The 19,170-nt window shown below is 41.8% G+C and overlaps 1 protein-coding gene across 1 annotated transcript in view; it reads left to right on the top strand.

Annotated features, from left to right (window-relative positions):
- LOC107603170 (tyrosine-protein kinase Fer-like) overlaps positions 1-19,170 on the top strand; it is a 58,236-nt gene that overhangs the window by 19,649 nt on the left and 19,417 nt on the right. Inside the window, exons 4-9 of the mRNA XM_016295885.1 lie at positions 1,119-1,218; positions 5,073-5,256; positions 13,459-13,596; positions 13,779-13,898; positions 15,030-15,152; positions 17,936-18,125. Of these exons, the coding sequence (XP_016151371.1) occupies positions 1,119-1,218; positions 5,073-5,256; positions 13,459-13,596; positions 13,779-13,898; positions 15,030-15,152; positions 17,936-18,125 (855 nt within the window). The remainder of the gene's footprint in view (positions 1-1,118; positions 1,219-5,072; positions 5,257-13,458; positions 13,597-13,778; positions 13,899-15,029; positions 15,153-17,935; positions 18,126-19,170) is intronic.

Genomic DNA, 19,170 nt, shown 5'->3' with positions numbered 1-19,170 from the left:
ATGATGCATGTCGGCAATGTTGTCTCGGCGGGGCGTGGTGGAGGTGGGGCTTAAGTAGACGATATTATCGGATATCGTGATATTTTTAAAGGCGATTATCGATAAGATATTTTTGACATATCGCCCAGCTCTATTGTGCTATAATTACCCCTACAAATACAACTCATTATATACACTAAACACTTTAAAAAAGACAGACATGTAGATGTTTGTGAAAGATGTTTTCTCTGTTTTGGGTGGATGAACATTGTTAAATTACACCATATTTATTGCATCAAAATTTAATAGTTAATTCTGTATGTTAGGGGTGGATAATTTTATCAGTTGTTTATTATTCATGCAAAAATACATATTACTGTTATAGTTTTCATTGGTAACCATTGCTATATAGATGATAACTTTGTCTAGTGATCTTATGGATGTTTTTAGCATGACTTTGTGAAAATTTAACTACTATACTTAATGAAATGGCATAGACTTCTTCATGGCTAGTGTTTGCATATTTCATTTCATTCTGTAACTTGTTCTACAGATCTGTGTACTAGTGTTAAATGCTGCTGTTTTTGATAGTGTTGATAACGTTTATGACAGATGATATCATGATGTTTTTTTGCGTTTTCCTTACTGAATGTGGTATCCTGTCAGCAATAACCTGTCCGTGGGCCTTTTTGATTACTGTCAGGTTGGGCAATGCAGTGTTGCCAGATATTGCTATTAAAAAAACGAAAAATAAATCAAAAATAAACTGAAATTAGTTCAAATATTTTGTAAATAAGATAAAGATATCACTAACTATAAACTGCAGCTTCTCACTTTATGAACTTTCTAAAGTGTCAAATTAAGTGGAAAAAGTCCAAACTAAAGACGCTCTGGCAACACGCGTGGATCTGGCAACACGTGCCCTCACTCACAGACACTCATATGAGGAGTTTTAAACAGTAAATTAGTCATTCAGAGAACACATTTTATTTTTGAACATAAAAAATTTACAGAGGTCCCGAGTCCCGACCTCGGTGACCTTATAGCTGCCTACGGCCATGATTAGGTGTAAACAGGACCAGTGTGATTGATCGGTTTTGACTTCTGTTTTGGCTTGACTTGGCTTCTGTCCCTCACAGGTAACCAAATGCGATCTTGAGAAGTTGAAATGCACCTACAGGCAGTTAACTAAGGATGCTGTTTTAGCAAGAGACAAATACAAGGAAGCAGTTCTAAAAGGTAAGCTGTTTATTTGTTCTCTGTTCATTCTTTCAAATTGTTATGATGCCTGATTCAAAATAAAATGACTGTTATGAACCAATTCTTTTTTGAAGAGTCAAATAATTAAAATATTTTAGGCTTGGAAGTTTAAAGGGGTCCTATTATGCTTTTTTCACTTTTTCAACTTTAGTTAGTCTGTAATGTTGCTGTTTGAGCATAAAAAAGATCTGCAAAGTTACAAAGCTCAAAGTCCACTTTAAAAGGAGATATTTTATTTAACAGAAATCCCTTTTCAAAAACTACAACGAACGACTCGTTTGGACTACAACGCATATTTTCCGGGATTTGTGACATCACAAAGATCTACGAATGGGACGAGTCCTGGTTGAGCTGCACTAGAGAAGGCAACGAGTGTTATCACTATGTCGGAGACGCGCTAGTTTTCCCAAGGCAGACGAACTTAGAGTGGTTACAATCATCCGGGTTTAAATCGCACTCAAATTGATTTGATTTTGACAATATTTACACTGAAGCTCGCAGGCGGCTATGGTATAGTCGTATGGTATATGTCACCCCTAACATGACATTTCCCGACCAGGCGCCAAGTGCTGCCAATCACAACACACACTGGCCCAGCTAACCAATCACAACACAGACTGGCCCAGATAACCAATCACAACACATTTCGTATTTCAGAAGGCGGGCCTTCATTTGATACAGGAACTATTCGAGCCGTTCATGCCAGACTGAGGAGAGAGGTGTTGTAATAATGTAAAATATGTGAAAAATAATGTGTTTTTCGAACGACCTAGAATGAGAGCCTGTTCTAGTACACCCCCAAAACAAAATCAAGACTTTGTAAAAGAGCATAATAGGACCCCTTTATATCAGGGTCTATCCCAGTGCCCTCATTTGGCTCTGACCACTTGAGAGCACTTGCATGTGACACGAAGTAAGTGTGCAAGACTCTCCAAGTAATGCTAAATGGCAAAGCTCAGTGTCCTTAACGCACACTTAATACTGATACATCCAATCATTCATCACATTCTGGAACTCACTCAATTAGTAACATAACAATTACTCATTTGTGTTATCGGTTACATAGGGACAATTAAACAGACATTTAAAAGTTTAATTCGCTTTGTATTGAAAGTTAAAATCTATTAATAAAGCTTCTGTAAGAACTTTACTTGCAATTTTACACCAGTGTGCTGTAAATGAGCTCCATCGGGTAATCAAAATTCTACACACTCTTGTGGTCCTCATATCCACTTAAACATTTGGGCTCAAATGTGCTCAAGTGCAAAAACCGCAAGTGTTGGTATTGGGACAGGCTCTCAGACTCGCGTAGTCAGTGAATCACTCAAAGCCATTACTGAATTCACAAATGACTCCCTTAATATTAATTTGAGAGTCAATTTGCTGATGTCGCCACTGGCGACTATATATATTTACATGTTATGACTTAAAAATTTGCATGTAATGCCTTTCTTCCTGATTGTTTTGCGATCGCATCATTTGCTATATTCACGTATTAAACTGAGATGATGCGCATCAAAGTTTTAGTGGAAAAAAAGAGTTTCAAACAGTCCTCATCTCTGCAGCACACCTGATAAACACTGCTCAGTTGCGCAGCGCGAGAGAGATCGAAATGACGAAGTGCAAGTAAAAGTGCACAACTTGAACAAACTACAACAGGTAAAGCCTGTCAGCTGTGTGGCTATTACTTAGTCTATATTATATAGACTAAGATCTTAGTCTATATGCTGTGTTCTGTTAATGCGTGAACTTCAAATTATTTGAAGCACACTTGCTGTCCATTAATCGCAAAAAGCTTTGTTACTTTTTAATAAACAAAGTATCATCTTTAAAATTATACCAAATTCATAACGAAATTCAAACAATAAATATGGTTTTGGCGCTCTTTAATGCGGCAGGTGCGATTGCTTTAGCGCCTCAGTTCAAGTGGCAAGTGAACCCATTATATCTTTTGCTCTTTACTACTGTAGTACATAATGAACATGAATTAACATCAAAACGTAGCCTATTTTATAATAAAGCCTACAGTACAACTTACTGAAATGTCTCGTGTAAAAGCTCATTCAGTGTTTCAAACTGCGAAAAATGTGAAAAGCTTGTAAACATTGCAACATAATACATTTACCTCAGAATAACCATTCGGTGTCCATGAGCTCATCAGTCAGCTAGAAAAATAATTATAAAGAACATTTAGCTATATTTATGCGCTATTGGATGTTAATATTTTTTACTTAACCTGTTGTCTACATGATTCAACTCCTCCTACAAAATTGCATTTTACTAATGAAGAAAAACAGACTGAATGTATGAAAGACATATGACAACACTTATATTTTTGTCGGTCAAGATAGTCACTGTGTCAGATTTCACAATTTTGACTCCTAAAATCTTGTCGTGTCGTGGACAAGAAACATGTCAGACTACACGTTGCTTCCCGACCATTCATCGCGTGCCGTCTTTAACGCGTCTTTAGCGTGATGTCATCGAGAAGGCAGAACTAGCGACTGACTTCCAAAAACAAGAGTGTAAACATTGCTGAAGCACTTCCGCTATAGTTTGCCAGCATTTTTCTTTCTTTGTTCTGTCGTGGTAGTCCCTCGATGACACATCATACAGGCAGGAGTGCTGTTGCCACAGCTCCACGAACTTTCCTCCATCTCATAATTCCACCTAGCAGCACCATCATCTCTTATTTTAAAGGGGTCATATGATGCGATTTCAAGTTTTCCTTTTTCTTTGGAGTGTTACAAGCTCTTGGTGCATAAAGAAGATCTGTAAAGTTGCAAAGACTAAAGTCTCAAATCCAAAGAGATATTCTTTATAAAAGTTAAGAGTCAGCCACGCCTACCTAAAATATCTACGTCAATATGTGGCAATATTGGCATAATGCCGCCCAAATGTGCACGCAAAAAAAGAAGGCGTGGTTTCAGGAACGCAGTAGTGTTGATGCAGCCATGTCAGTGAGACGCTGTGTTTCAGTGCGAAAGCAAAAGCACTTTATTTGGCCATCCGGAAGTAGATGCAATTAGGAATCATTGGTTAAGATTTATTTACAACAGAACAGCACAACCCAGATGTTCGAATTTGTGCAACGTATTTTATGGACGACAGTTTTTTGAACCTAGAAGAGTACAAGGCTAGCTGTGCACAAAGGGTAAAAAAAAGGGGTCAATTCCGACTTTGCTATGACAATCTGGCACTTCTGAATCAATTCTGAATGAATTATTTTAAATAATTTTTTTAGTCATCAGAAGTTTGCTATGTCCTAGTGCTCCCTCTGGTTCAGGGGTTCAAACTGGTGTTGAGCATAAAAAAACTATATCGGTTAACCACAGTTTACAACTTCTCGTATAACAAAGCTGCATTTCTCAAAGGCTTCCACAACACAAGCAGATGTTCAGAGGACTACTACTTGCCTTTCATCTCACCGGCTCAACCACTTCTCTCTCCCCTGCAGGCAAAGAGACAGAGAAAGCCAGAGAAACAGTTTTTTGAACCTAGAAGAGTACAAGGCTAGCTGTGCACAAAGGGTAAAAAAAAGGGGTCAATTCCGACTTTGCTATGACAATCTGGCACTTCTGAATCAATTCTGAATGAATTATTTTAAATAATTTTTTTAGTCATCAGAAGTTTGCTATGTCCTAGTGCTCCCTCTGGTTCAGGGGTTCAAACTGGTGTTGAGCATAAAAAAACTATATCGGTTAACCACAGTTTACAACTTCTCGTATAACAAAGCTGCATTTCTCAAAGGCTTGCACAACACAAGCAGATGTTCAGAGGACTACTACTTGCCTTTCATCTCACCGGCTCAACCACTTCTCTCTCCCCTGCAGGCAAAGAGACAGAGAAAGCCAGAGAGCGTTACGACAAAGCTACCATGAAGCTACATAACCTGCACAACCAGTATGTGCTAGCGGTGAAAAGTGCACAGCTACATCAGGAGCACTATCATGAGACTGCACTGCCTCTGCTGCTGGACTCCCTGCAGAAGATGCAGGAGGAGATGATCAATGCACTGTGAGTGGACCAGATTGCACTTCTGGGTTTTTTCGCACTATTAGGCATTCCTGTAGCTCAAACAGTAGAGCATGGTGCTAGCGATGCTATGAACTGATAAAATGTGTGCGTTGAATGTAATGTAAGTTGCTTTCCATAAAAGCTTCTGTCGAAAGGTTAAATGTATGTGTACATTTTGATGTCTAGAGCACATGCCACATGTCAGTTACCTCAGATAATAATTTCAACCTGTCCATCAAAAACAAAGGAATCTTAAGTACCAGAAGGTACAAAAGTAAAGCGTACTCGGTTACTAATGTAATCTCGGTTCCCTGAGATACGGGAACGAGTACTGCGTTGCTAGACGCTACAGGAAACTCCTTTTCTCCAATTTACTGAAGCCTTTTTTTTCAATCACAGCAGTGCATCTGCACTGCCATTGTTTCAGAAATGAACCAATGACGGTGCAGCAGAGCTGTGCGAGCCTATGGCGAAGCAGCGCGCCCGAGCCCGCCAAAATGGGCGGGGCATCTGGCTATATAAGCAGGTGCTCGGCATAGGATCACTGATTCATATCGACTGAAGCGACGACAGAGTCGTGCAGCATCATAGCACGGCTAACTACGTAGTACTCGTTCCGGTATCTCAGGGAAATGAGGTTACATTAGTAACCGAGTACATTCCCTTTTCGATACTTCACTACGTACTGCGTCGCTAGACGCTACGGGAACCTATTCAATCACACAGTGCTATGGTAGATGAACGACTTATAAGTAATTGTCCAGGGCATCCAGAAGGGGCCCTATAGATCAACCACAATGAAGCAGGCCATAGCCAGAGACCTGGATTCTTTTCGGGGTCAAGAGGAGGCAAAGAAATGGGCTAACTCATAAAGGTCAAGCCCGGCCTTACATAATTGTTCTTAGAGCTTCGCACAGCCTCGGATCTAGATAGGGCCGAGAGCGTGCCGGAAACTAAGCCCATGCGTGGGAACTTCAGTGGGTTCGAAACATAGTCAAACCCAGCAAGGATTAAATCCAGCCTTAGGGTGGGGATATGGTTCCTGGAGCATTTTGAGCTTAGAGAGAGAGTTACGCAGAAAGGACCTGAGCCTGTAAAGCAAGGACGTCTAGGTTGTAGAACCTGACAAAGGTGGATGGCAAGGACCAGCCGGCCGCCGCACAAAATTCTGCAATGGACACACCACTGGACCATGCCCAGGATGAGGCCATGCCTCTCGTGGAATGTGCTCTGATCCCGATGGGGCATTGAAGGCCCAAGGAGGAGTATGCAAGAGCTATTGCGTCAACTATCCAATGGGATAGTCTTTGCTTTGTGACTGGAAGCCCCTTGGTGCCTAAAAGAGGCGGAGTGGTCAATGTAGATTTTTAATGCCCTGACAGGACAGAGCAGATTTAGCTCCTGGTCCTCCTGCAAGGGGGGAAGCGCAGAGAGCGTGATTACCTGTGCTCTGAATGGAGTAGAGAGCACCTTAGGTAGGTAACCATGCCTAGGCTTCAGGATGACCTTGGAGTCGTTAGGCCCGAATTCAATGCAGGAGGGGCTCACAGAGAGCGCCTGTAAATCTCCAACTTGCTTAACCGATGCCAAAGCCAATAGAACCGTAGACAGATCCCACATAGGGACCGTAGAAGGGCGAGGGGGGTTCAACCTCCTAGACCCTTTCAAAAATCGAACAACAAGGATGTTCCTGCCGACTGATATCCTGTCTATAGGAGCATGAAAAGCTGCTATAGCCGCCACATAGACCTTAAGAGTGGAGGGGGTGCAACCCTTATCCAACAGCTCTTGAAGGAAGGACAATATCGAAGATATGTCACATGTGGATGGATCCTCACCGCGGTTTGTACACCAAGCAGTGAAAACCGTCCATTTGAGGGCATAGAGGCGCCTTGTGGATGGGGCTCTAGCCTGAGAAATGGTATTTAAGACACCCTCTGGGAGGTTCATAGGCTCCCATCGAGAGGCCATAAGTGTAGGGCCCACAACTTGGGTTGGAGGTGCCATAGCGTCATGTTCGCCTGAGAGAGGAGGTCCCGTCTCAGGGGAATGGGCCATGGAGCTGCCGTGAGCAGCTGAGACATTTTTGAGAACCATAGTTGGTTTCTCCAGAGCAGGGCCACTAGAAAAACCTTGTGCCTTTGTTCCCTGATTCGCCTGATGACCTGAGGGATCAGGGCGATCGGGGGAAAATCGTAAAGGAGAAGGCTGGGCCAATCGTTGGCCAGTGCATCCCTTTTCTTTGAAAAATAGATTGGGCAGTGAGAGTTGTCTTCTGAGGCGAAGAGGTCGACCTTTGCCTTCCCGAAGATCTCCCATATTCTCCGAACCGTCTGGGGTGAAGCATCCACTCGCCAGAGGGGACGTTGCTCCAAGACAGCATGTCTGCTCCCTGGTTCAGTTTGCCCGGTATGTGTGCTGCTTTTAGGGAGCGCAAGTGGCAATGTGCCCACTCCAGTAGGCTCTTTTGCCATCCTGAAGAGGCGTGGGGAGGGAAAGGCCGCCCTGGCGATTTATGTAGGATACTACCGTCATGTTGTCCGATCGGACTAAGACATGGCATCCTTCTAGATGTGGTAGGAAGGATTGTAAGGCCTGCCATACTGCCAGCATTTCCAGGCAGTTGATGTGCAGCTTTGTCTCTTCGCTCGACCACGTGCCAAAGGCTGGTCTGCCATCGCACAGGGCTCCCCAGCCCGTGCTTGCCGCATCTGTGAAGATGACCTTCCTTTTGTGCATCATCCCCAGGGGTACGCCCTGTTTGAACCACGAAGGGTCCTTCCAAGGGGCAAGGGCTGCAATGCAGGCTTGATCCACCTTGATACTAAGGTGTCCGTGACGCCAAGCTCGGGATGGAACCAGGGGTTTCAGCCAGTGTTGAAGAGGCTGCATGCGAAGGAGGCCTAACTGCAGTACTGGCGATGCAGAAGCCATAAGGCCCAGCATCCTCTGAAACACTCTTAGAGGAAGGGACGCGCCAATCGTGTGGGCTAAGACAAGACAGTCGTCGAGGTAATTCAGAATGCGGATTCCCATCTGTCTCAGAGGGGAGAGAGCCGCATCTATGCACTTCGTAAAAGTGCATGGGGCCAGAGACAGCCCGAACGGCAGGACCGTATATTGATATGCCACTCCCTCAAAGGCGAATCTCAAGAAGCGCCTGTGACGGGGGGGCTATCTGAATGTGAAAGTAAGCGTCTTTCAGATCCAGAGAGAAGAACCAGTCTCCTGGGAGAATTAACGAGAAGATCTGTTTCAAAGTGGTCATTTTGAATGCGCACTTTACTAGGGCGCGATTCAAAATCCTGAGATCGAGGATGGGCCTGAGGCCGCCATTCTTTTTGGGGACGAGATAGTAGCGGCTGTAAAAGCCTGATTCGCTCTGAGCTGGCGGAACGATTTCTATGGCCTGTTTCGCCAGCAGCACAGCCACCTCGGAACGAAGAACGCAAGCTTTCGTGTTCCCTACTAAGGTGGGGATCACACCGCAGAAACGCGGGGGTTCTCGAGCGAATTGGAGTAGATAACCTCGTTTTATAATCCCCATAACCAACTTTGACACGACGGGGATGGCCTGCCAGGCCTCGGCCCTTGTGGCAAGGGGTTGAATTGGTTCGGGCGGCGGGTCGCTGTGAAGGGACCCGGGGCTTGCCGTGCTTGGAAAAGGAAATTTGCTCTCTTTTTGAGTATGTTTGTGTTTTATTTTGTCCGCTATCACAGCGGTTGTACACTTGGGTGCTAGAACGGGCCCTTTGCATGCAATAAACACATTTTTCCCAGCACCCGGAACTGGACGGGGCGACTGGGAACACATACGAGGCAGTTTGGGGGGTGGTCCGGCCACAGTGAGACTTTGCCCCCTCCTCTTCCTTCCTTAGGGATCAGGATGGCTTCTGAGGCGCAGGGTCCAGCACAATCTTGGGCCGGGGTCCCTGGCGCTTCAGGAAAGGGTGGCGCTTTGCAGAGCGCGAGCGCTGCCTGGGCTCAGGCCGTGCAGAGGGCTGAGTCACAGGAGGCGTAGTTTTAACTGGCTGTTGAGTCGGCGCCGGCTTGGGGCGACTGGCAGCAGCTGCAGAACTGGAACGCTTCGGCAGGAAGTGTCGCATGGCTTGGGACGACTTCTGTGCAGCCGTGAAATGCTCGGTGAACCCTTCCACAGCAGGTCCGAAAAGGCCAGTGGGGGTGACCGGGGAGTCAAGGAAGATGGTTTAATCCGCTTCTTTGGTCTCTGTCAAATTCAGCCACAAGTGGCGTTCCAGCACCACCAGGCTGGCCATCGACCTCCCAATGGCCTGTGCAGTCGTCTTTGTGGCGTGCAGGGCAAAATCGGTGACACTGCGCAGCTCTCTGAACGCTGCAGAGTGTTCTGGCCCAGACTCATCCATGGCGCGAAGGAGCTTCGCCTGGTACACTTGGAGCACCGCCATAGAGTGTAACGCAGATGCAGCCTGGCCCGCCGAGGTGTAAGCATGACCCGCAAGGGCTGAAGTCATTCGCCAGGGCTTCGAGGGATGAGCGGCCTTTGCCTTCCATCCGATGGCAGCGGGGGGGCAGAGGTGTGCAGCCGCCGCTTCGTCCAGAGGAGGCAGCTTATCGTAGCCCTTCTGTGCTGCGCCATCGACCGTAGTGAGGGCGGGAGACAGAGAAGTGTAAACGAGCTGAGTATGGGGGCGCGCCACGACTTCGTCAGCTCGTCGTCAACCTCTGGGAAGAAGGGCGCAGCTCACTGAGGAGGGGTCTGGCGGCGTCCCAGCAGAAACCACTCATCTTGGCGGCTGCGAGTGGGCTCTTCAGGCGAAGACCACTCCAATCCAAGCTCCTCGACGGCTTTTGATAGGACATGGATGAGCTCGGTGTCCATACCTACCCTGGCGTCGATCGGCTCCGCAGACGGCAAGGGGGCGGGGTCAGCAATGGAGCCCGACCAATCCTCAGCATCAGAGGCCTCTAGGGACATACTGTCATTGAGCGGCTCGTCATCCGATCCCCCAAACAAGACCAGGTTACTCGCGATGGCAGAGGGGCGCTGGTCTGGATGGGAGAACGAGATGAGGGAAATCTCTCTTTGTGGAGAGAGTGAGGTACGCGGGCCTTTAGCCGACGTAAGGTCACTCATATCTGAGCGCTGTGATCCTCTACCCCACTGTTTTTTCCTCACAGGTTCCTGGGAGGAAGGAAACGGGGGGGTGCTTTCTGAAAAGAAAGCTATCTGCGAGCGCAAAGAGGCGAGACTCATGCATGACGTCTCAGTGAGCGCGGCTTCTGTGTGGGATTTCCCCAGACATTGCACGCATTCACTGTCATCAGCGTGCAGTGGTGTCCTGCATGAGCCACAGCCGTGGCGCGACATTTGCAACAACGTCGCAGGAAATTTGCTCAAGCTTTCACACAGGCGCTCTGCAGACGGCTCGTGAGCGAAGCGCTGACCGGGGCTGCCTTGAGAGCGATGCGGGAACAGAGCTGCTTGAAGCGGCGATCTGATCCGGTGCTGCAAAGCGACGCGCTAATCGGTGCTGCTTGAGAGCGGTGAGCTGTGGGTGGCGAGCTGCAAGCGGTGAGCAGAGAGCGGAGGCGGCGAGCTGACCTTGCTGCTGCAGAACAGCCGCTGGATCAGCTTGCAGGCGAAGGCTTCAAATTTCGTAGAATCAGCGAAAAGCAGTAGATGTCGTCGCTGAAGGAGAAAGAATCAGTGATCCTATGTCGATCACCTGCTTATATAGCCAGATGCCCCGCCCATTTTGGCGGGTTCGGGCACGCTGCTTCACCATAGGCTCGCGCAGCTCTACTGAGCCTTCATTGGTTCATTTCTGAAACAATGGCAGTGCTGTGATTGAAAAAAAAAAGGCTTCAGTAAATCGGAGAAAAGGAGTTTCCCATAGCGTCTAGCGACGCAGTACGAAGTAAAGTATCGAAAGGGAACTATGAAGAACCTACATTGTTACTAAATTGTGTCTAAATGGTTGTATTGAGGTATAACTACTTTTCTAGGTGTAAGGAACATACATTTTTTTGAATGTTGTCAGTTCTAGAAAATGTTGTCTAGTTAAGGTTTTTGAAACTTAAATCAGTATGATTACTGATCAGTTGTTCATATGGCAATGTGTCGTTTCAGTTAGACATTTTTGTAATACATTTAGACAAAACACACATGTATAATGTTGAAAAATAGTCTGGAATTGTCCCTTCAGGGTCCCAGTAAATGTAGACATTAACAAAACTAGATCATTTATACCACCGTTCAAAATTTTTGGGTTTGGTTCGACTTTTGAATGTGTTTGAAAGAAGTATTTTATGCTCAATAAGTATTTATTTATCAGAAATACAGCAAAAACATTATAGAAATATTATTGCAAATTAAAACAACTATTTTCTATTTGAATAAATTGTAAAATGCAATTTATACATGTGCTGGTGAAGCTGAATTTTCAGTAGCCATTACTCCAGTACTTGAAAACAGTTGTGCTGTTTAATCTTTTTATGTTTTTTTAGGATTCTTTGATGAATAGAAAGTTCAAAAGAACAGCATCTTTTTTTAAATGTAAATATTGGTATCATTATACATTTTGTCAGTCACTTTTGATCAATTTGTGTCCTTCCTTGCTGAATAAAAATTAATTATAAAAAAACAACAACTTACGGGCCTCAAAGTTTTGAACAGTTTGTATGTTTAAGCATTGTGCAAACAATATACACTTTAAGCATATAATAGTAATATCTACAGATAAATTAGTTGTCAAAATATTAAAAAATTTCCAGAATTGACAGTCGAGAAATCAAGTGTCCCATGTTTGTTCAGTCCATAAGTTGTCTCTTTTAACGCGGAAGGCTTGGCAACAGCTATGAATATAGCAGAAGAGGCACACCTTCATTAGAATATGTGTATATATATATATATACACACACAAACCTAAATAAATAATCAACTTTAAGAAAGAGAAGAAAAGAGAAAAAAATTGGAAAAAAGAAAATAATAAATGGATCTAAATGTGGTTCAGAATACTACTATAGGTAACATAATAGAGGAACTAAAATAAGTAATTTTAATGGTAATAGAGACATACATACATACATACATACATACATACCATATATATATATACACACACAAACCTAAATAAATAATCAACTTTAAGAAAGAGAAGAAAAGAGAAAAAAATTGGAAAAAAGAAAATAATAAATGGATCTAAATGTGGAAAGAAGATATGGAATGAAGGGGAGGTTAAGGTCAGCTACTCCATCTTAAAGGCAAGGGAGCTCTTCAAAATATCTCATAAAGGGGAACCATGTGTCTCAAAACTTGCGTTTCGAACCTCAAATCATGTATTTAATCTTTTCCAACTGAATGCAAGACATTGCTTCTTTTATCCAGTTACTCTGTGTTGGAGGGTCTGTACTTTTCCACTGAAATAATATTAAATGCCTTGCTAGTAGTGTAGTGAAGGCCATAACAGAATGAGTGTCTTTCCTGAGTTCTGTACCCTCAGGCACCACACCAAAAATGCACATCAAGGTATCAGGGTCAATCGGGATGCCATATGTCTGTTTATTTATATGATTAAAAAATCCCACTCCAAAACTCTAAGTTTAGATGTTTTTCAGCATTGACAATGAGAATACAGCTTCCTCTTGAACTGTGGAGGGCAGTGTAGTCCTCGCATTGTACTGTGTCTGGGTGTTGTGAACTGTTGGGACCGCCACGTGTATTTAAATCTTTTCTTGTAGACCTTGCGCAACCAGTGCAACTGCACTAAAAACCTTACTGCATGATGTAGCCCCAATCCAAAGTCTCATAGCTGTAAGAGGATTAGCGGTGAACGGAAGTCTTTTTGGGTTTTTCTCTTTTCTTAAGTTTTTTTTAATCACAGAGCTTGCAGTAATCTGAAGTGGAGGTTAATCCACACAAAGGAAAAATTTACAAGAGCCTCCTGGGATTGATTTATATATGACAGTTCAGTGTGGGTCAAACAACCATGCAGATGTCTCTTCAGTGTTGAAAATAAAGTCAGGGAAAAGTTATATATTCAGAACCACTGATTAGCTTAACTGTCAGTTCATTTTAAAAATAATCAATCATAGATTTTCAGAAAAGTAATGTTTGTTCAAAACTCTTCCCTCAAGTATGAGCTATCCTATCTCCTATCAATGACATGGTACATTGATAAATGGATACAAACAATTTTTTTATTTATTTTTTTATTCTAGTAAGGGTATTCTGGAGGAGTACAGTGAAATCACCAGCCTGTTAACAGATGAAATAGTGAAGGTCCACAAAGAAATACACACTTCCATCGACCAAATCGATCCACTGTCAGAGTATGACAACTTCATCGAAATTTATAAGTAAGACACTTGTGAATAAAAAATGCTTATTGATTGTAATTAGTATAATGTGTAAATAAGAAAAAAAGTAATGTCTTTTTTATTTTTAAATAATATTGTAAATAGACAGTATATTTTTATTAATTTTTTTTTGTCAGAAATGTTAAATATCTCTGAGATCTTTTCCATTTCTATTCCAACAGCTCACCAGAAGCCAAAGAACCAAATGTAGAATTTGATGCAACGCTATTAGAAGAAACGGAGAATCTTCAAGCAAATGAGATTCTGTGGAATAATTTGACAGCAGACCATTTGCAAGCAATGTGAGTTGCTCAATGATGTAGCCCCAATCCAAAGTCTCATAGCTGTAAGAGGATTAGCGGTGAACGGAAGTCTTTTGGGGTTTTTCTCTTTTCTTAAGTTTTTTTAATCACAGAGCTTGCAGTAATCTGAAGTGGAGGTTAATCCACACAAAGGAAAAATTTACAAGAGCCTCCTGGGATTGATTTATATATGACAGTTCAGTGTGGGTCAAACAACCATGCAGATGTCTCTTCAGTGTTGAAAATAAAGTCAGGGAAAAGTTATATATTCAGAACCACTGATTAGCTTAACTGTCAGTTCATTTTAAAAATAATCAATCATAGATTTTCAGAAAAGTAATGTTTGTTCAAAACTCTTCCCTCAAGTATGAGCTATCCTATCTCCTATCAATGACATGGTACATTGATAAATGGATACAAACAATTTTTTTATTTATTTTTTTATTCTAGTAAGGGTATTCTGGAGGAGTACAGTGAAATCACCAGCCTGTTAACAGATGAAATAGTGAAGGTCCACAAAGAAATACACACTTCCATCGACCAAATCGATCCACTGTCAGAGTATGACAACTTCATCGAAATTTATAAGTAAGACACTTGTGAATAAAAAATGCTTATTGATTGTAATTAGTATAATGTGTAAATAAGAAAAAAGTAATGTCTTTTTTATTTTTAAATAATATTGTAAATAGACAGTATATTTTTATTAATTTTTTTTTGTCAGAAATGTTAAATATCTCTGAGATCTTTTCCATTTCTATTCCAACAGATCACCAGAAGCCAAAGAACCAAATGTAGAATTTGATGCAACGCTATTAGAAGAAACGGAGAATCTTCAAGCAAATGAGATTCTGTGGAATAATTTGACAGCAGACCATTTGCAAGCAATGTGAGTTGCTCATTTCTCAGTCAGCGTCACTTATTAGCTGTATATATGGAAGATTTGCATGAATGCTTCAGTCCTTATGTTTGGTGATATTAACACTCGGTAGCGTTAGTTGTACATTAGTGAGTTTTAGTCTTTTCTGCAGTCTCCATATTTAGTAAGCACAGCTATTTTTTATGCTACTAGTCGTAAGTGACTTGATTTGCCAGATAAAGTACTGAAGATGTGTGTTTGACTGATCTCAGGCTGAAGTCCACCTCAGAGGAGCTGCTCCTAACCCAGCAGAGTCTCCACAGCAAAGAGGACCTCATGCTGGACCTGGAGAACAAAATAGAGGAATCTACCAAAACATACGAGAAGAAATCAGAGTAAGAGAATTAACCTCCTTTACCCTCTACACAGATTATATAAAATCAGCGCGATTTTACCACAAGATGACAAATAGAAAAATTAATTAAAACTTTATTAAAATGCAGAAAAAAACCTAGAGAAAGTAAAGATAGAAATTCAGAAACTGAAATCATTTTTTTTTTCATGCAATAACTTATTTTTATTGAAAAACCTACAGAATTTTAAATAGTGTTTTAATGTTGTCTTGATTACAGGAGAAATACCAGAGAAAATATTTAGCCAGTATTTCCGTAATGCTGGTTTACTAATGTTAGTTTACATTAGTTGTGTTTTGAATTCAGGAGTTATACAATGTCAGGCAGCAGGGGCTTTTTTCACCGAAAACATCATTCAACTGAATTTCCATTCATGGTCATTCCTGCTTCAGTGTTCTCTCTGTGTTAGCTAGAGCAATGGATGCAGTAGAGAAGTGTGGAGAACTCAAGTGTTTCCAGAGATTCATTAGGCTGAGCAGACCAGTCCGTGCTGACCTCTGCACCTCTGTGAAGATGAAAGGGCTCGGGCTGATGGAGCTCAGTGAACTGTGCTTTTGTGCTGGATAGATGAGGATTTGTCCAGCTTCAGCACATTCTTTAAGGTCTGCTGGGTAATCCAGTATAAGAGATGCTGATATATTTATTTTTTTATTCTAGTAAGGGTATTCTGGAGGAGTACAGTGAAATCACCAGCCTGTTAACAGATGAAATAGTGAAGGTCCACAAAGAAATACACACTTCCATCGACCAAATCGATCCACTGTCAGAGTATGACAACTTCATCGAAATTTATAAGTAAGACACTTGTGAATAAAAAATGCTTATTGATTGTAATTAGTATAATGTGTAAATAAGAAAAAAGTAATGTCTTTTTTATTTTTAAATAATATTGTAAATAGACAGTATATTTTTATTAATTTTTTTTTGTCAGAAATGTTAAATATCTCTGAGATCTTTTCCATTTCTATTCCAACAGATCACCAGAAGCCAAAGAACCAAATGTAGAATTTGATGCAACGCTATTAGAAGAAACGGAGAATCTTCAAGCAAATGAGATTCTGTGGAATAATTTGACAGCAGACCATTTGCAAGCAATGTGAGTTGCTCATTTCTCAGTCAGCGTCACTTATTAGCTGTATATATGGAAGATTTGCATGAATGCTTCAGTCCTTATGTTTGGTGATATTAACACTCGGTAGCGTTAGTTGTACATTAGTGAGTTTTAGTCTTTTCTGCAGTCTCCATATTTAGTAAGCACAGCTATTTTTTATGCTACTAGTCGTAAGTGACTTGATTTGCCAGATAAAGTACTGAAGATGTGTGTTTGACTGATCTCAGGCTGAAGTCCACCTCAGAGGAGCTGCTCCTAACCCAGCAGAGTCTCCACAGCAAAGAGGACCTCATGCTGGACCTGGAGAACAAAATAGAGGAATCTACCAAAACATACGAGAAGAAATCAGAGTAAGAGAATTAACCTCCTTTACCCTCTACACAGATTATATAAAATCAGCGCGATTTTACCACAAGATGACAAATAGAAAAATTAATTAAAACTTTATTAAAATGCAGAAAAAAACCTAGAGAAAGTAAAGATAGAAATTCAGAAACTGAAATCATTTTTTTTTTCATGCAATAACTTATTTTTATTGAAAAACCTACAGAATTTTAAATAGTGTTTTAATGTTGTCTTGATTACAGGAGAAATACCAGAGAAAATATTTAGCCAGTATTTCCGTAATGCTGGTTTACTAATGTTAGTTTACATTAGTTGTGTTTTGAATTCAGGAGTTATACAATGTCAGGCAGCAGGGGCTTTTTTCACCGAAAACATCATTCAACTGAATTTCCATTCATGGTCATTCCTGCTTCAGTGTTCTCTCTGTGTTAGCTAGAGCAATTAATGCAGTAGAGAAGTGTGGAGAACTCAAGTGTTTCCAGAGATTCATTAGGCTGAGCAGACCAGTCCGTGCTGACCTCTGCACCTCTGTGAAGATGAAAGGGCTCGGGCTGATGGAGCTCATGCTTTTGTGCTTTTGTGCTGGATAGATGAGGATTTGTCCAGCTTCAGCACATTCTTTAAGGTCTGCTGGGTAATCCAGTATCTGATATAATGATATAATCACCTCTGCAAATGGGCGGCAGTGCTGCTCAGCTCTACACCTGAACTTCCCCGTTCCAGTTTAGCCAACTGAACTCAGTGCTGATATATGCAATAATTAATATTTTCCCACACTTTATGGACTTAATCATACATAAGTAAGATTAATATCTTATGTATGTGCTTTTTTTTAATTCACATTTGTACAAATGTTTCTTGGTTGTGGATGATATTTCATATTTGTTAAGGTTCTAGGATAGTTTTCTCTCCTTTTAGAAATCAGAATAAAACGGTTTGGCCTGTTTCACACCATGAGCATATTATATTACTGAGCCAGTTTTGGCTGTGCAAAGCAAATTGAACTTAGGTTGAAAATTGAAATTGAAATTCATGACATTGTGCTGTAATTATGTGTGCAGTGTGAAACAGGCCTTGACAAATTAAATATTAATGATTAAAATGAACTAATTAGTTGCATGCATTTATTAAAGACATTTTTGCTATATTTTGGTTGCATTTCAGTTTAGAGTAAAATTGATTACAGAAATAACCTCGACAGTGCTTCTGCCTCTGACATAACATTCAAAAAAATCCTTATAAAGAGATTAACAGGAAGCATTTATTGTGGATTGAACTGCGCGATCTCTCTCTCTCTCTCTCTTTTCAGCGTGGTGATGTTACTCAGTCAGAAGCAGTCTCTGGAGGAGTTGAGACAGACGGTCCAGCTGCTGCGCTGTTCGGAGGCCAAACTAATGGCACAGAGAGAACTACTAGAACAGAAGATGCAAGAGAACGAGGGCAAAGAACCACCTCCTGTCGTCAACTACGAAGAGGACGCCCGCTCAGTCAACTCAATGGTAAGGCACTCAATTCGCACAGTATCCTTTTTTTAAAGAGTACAGATATTAGAATTTGTGTGTCCCGAATCATAGCACATTGAAAAAAGTATGCCAAAGGTGACCAGATGGTGTACTATTTCCAGTGGGTTTTTGACTTGCTCATTTGAGGTCGTATTAGCCACATCCCAGAAGAGGAGTTTGTGACGGTTCTCTATTGACTTCTATTCACTTGGTGCAAAATCCACAGCTGCCACAGCAGTCTTTAAATGTGTAAACCTAAACGTTAAAGGGGTCATTTCATTAGTTACATTAGTTGCAATATAATGACTGGTAAGCTTTTTGCTTCAGGCTTTCATAAATTGCTGAGGACAAAATTGGCCATAGCAAAAATTAGCAATATCGGTATCAGGCCCGATACTCATTAAAATACGCTGGTACTGAAAACTGATTCCACACAGCATGTGTACAGTGTTTTTGTCCAGACTAAAAAAAAAAAAAAACACCAACAACAGAACAAACAGAGAGCAGAATGGCGATACCAGATATTAAGGATGTCTATGAAGTAAATGGATCTAATTAGTAGTATATTAAACATAAATTCAATATTCTGTTGCATGCACTTGATTGCTAATTGCACACTCAGCACACGTGTCATTTTGATTAAAAGGGTCCTATTATGCTCTTTTACAAAGTCTTGATTTTGTTTTGGGGGTGTACTAAAACAGTCTCTCATACTAGGTTGTTCGAAAAACACATTATTTTTCACATATTTTACATTATTACAACACACCTCTCCTCAGTCTGGCATGAACGGCTCCAATAGTTCCTGTATCAAATGAAGGCCCACCTTCTGAAATACGAAATGTGCTGTGATTGGTTTGCTGGGCCAGTGTGTGTTGTGATTGGTTAGCTGGGCCAGTGTGTGTTGTGATTGGTTAGCTGGGCCAGTGTGTGTTGTGATTGGTTAGCTGGGCCAGTGTGTGCTGTGATTGGTTAGCTGGGCCAGTGTGTGTTGTGATTGGCAGCACTCGGCGCCTGGTCGGGAAATGTCATGCCCCTTACC

This window comes from Sinocyclocheilus grahami, unplaced genomic scaffold, assembly GCF_001515645.1.
Source record: "Sinocyclocheilus grahami isolate Dianchi unplaced genomic scaffold, SAMN03320097.WGS_v1.1 scaffold342.1, whole genome shotgun sequence".
Lineage (NCBI taxonomy): Eukaryota > Metazoa > Chordata > Actinopteri > Cypriniformes > Cyprinidae > Sinocyclocheilus > Sinocyclocheilus grahami.
The sequence above is the reverse complement of the archived record's forward strand: the minus strand, read 5'-3'. Positions and strand labels throughout refer to the sequence as shown.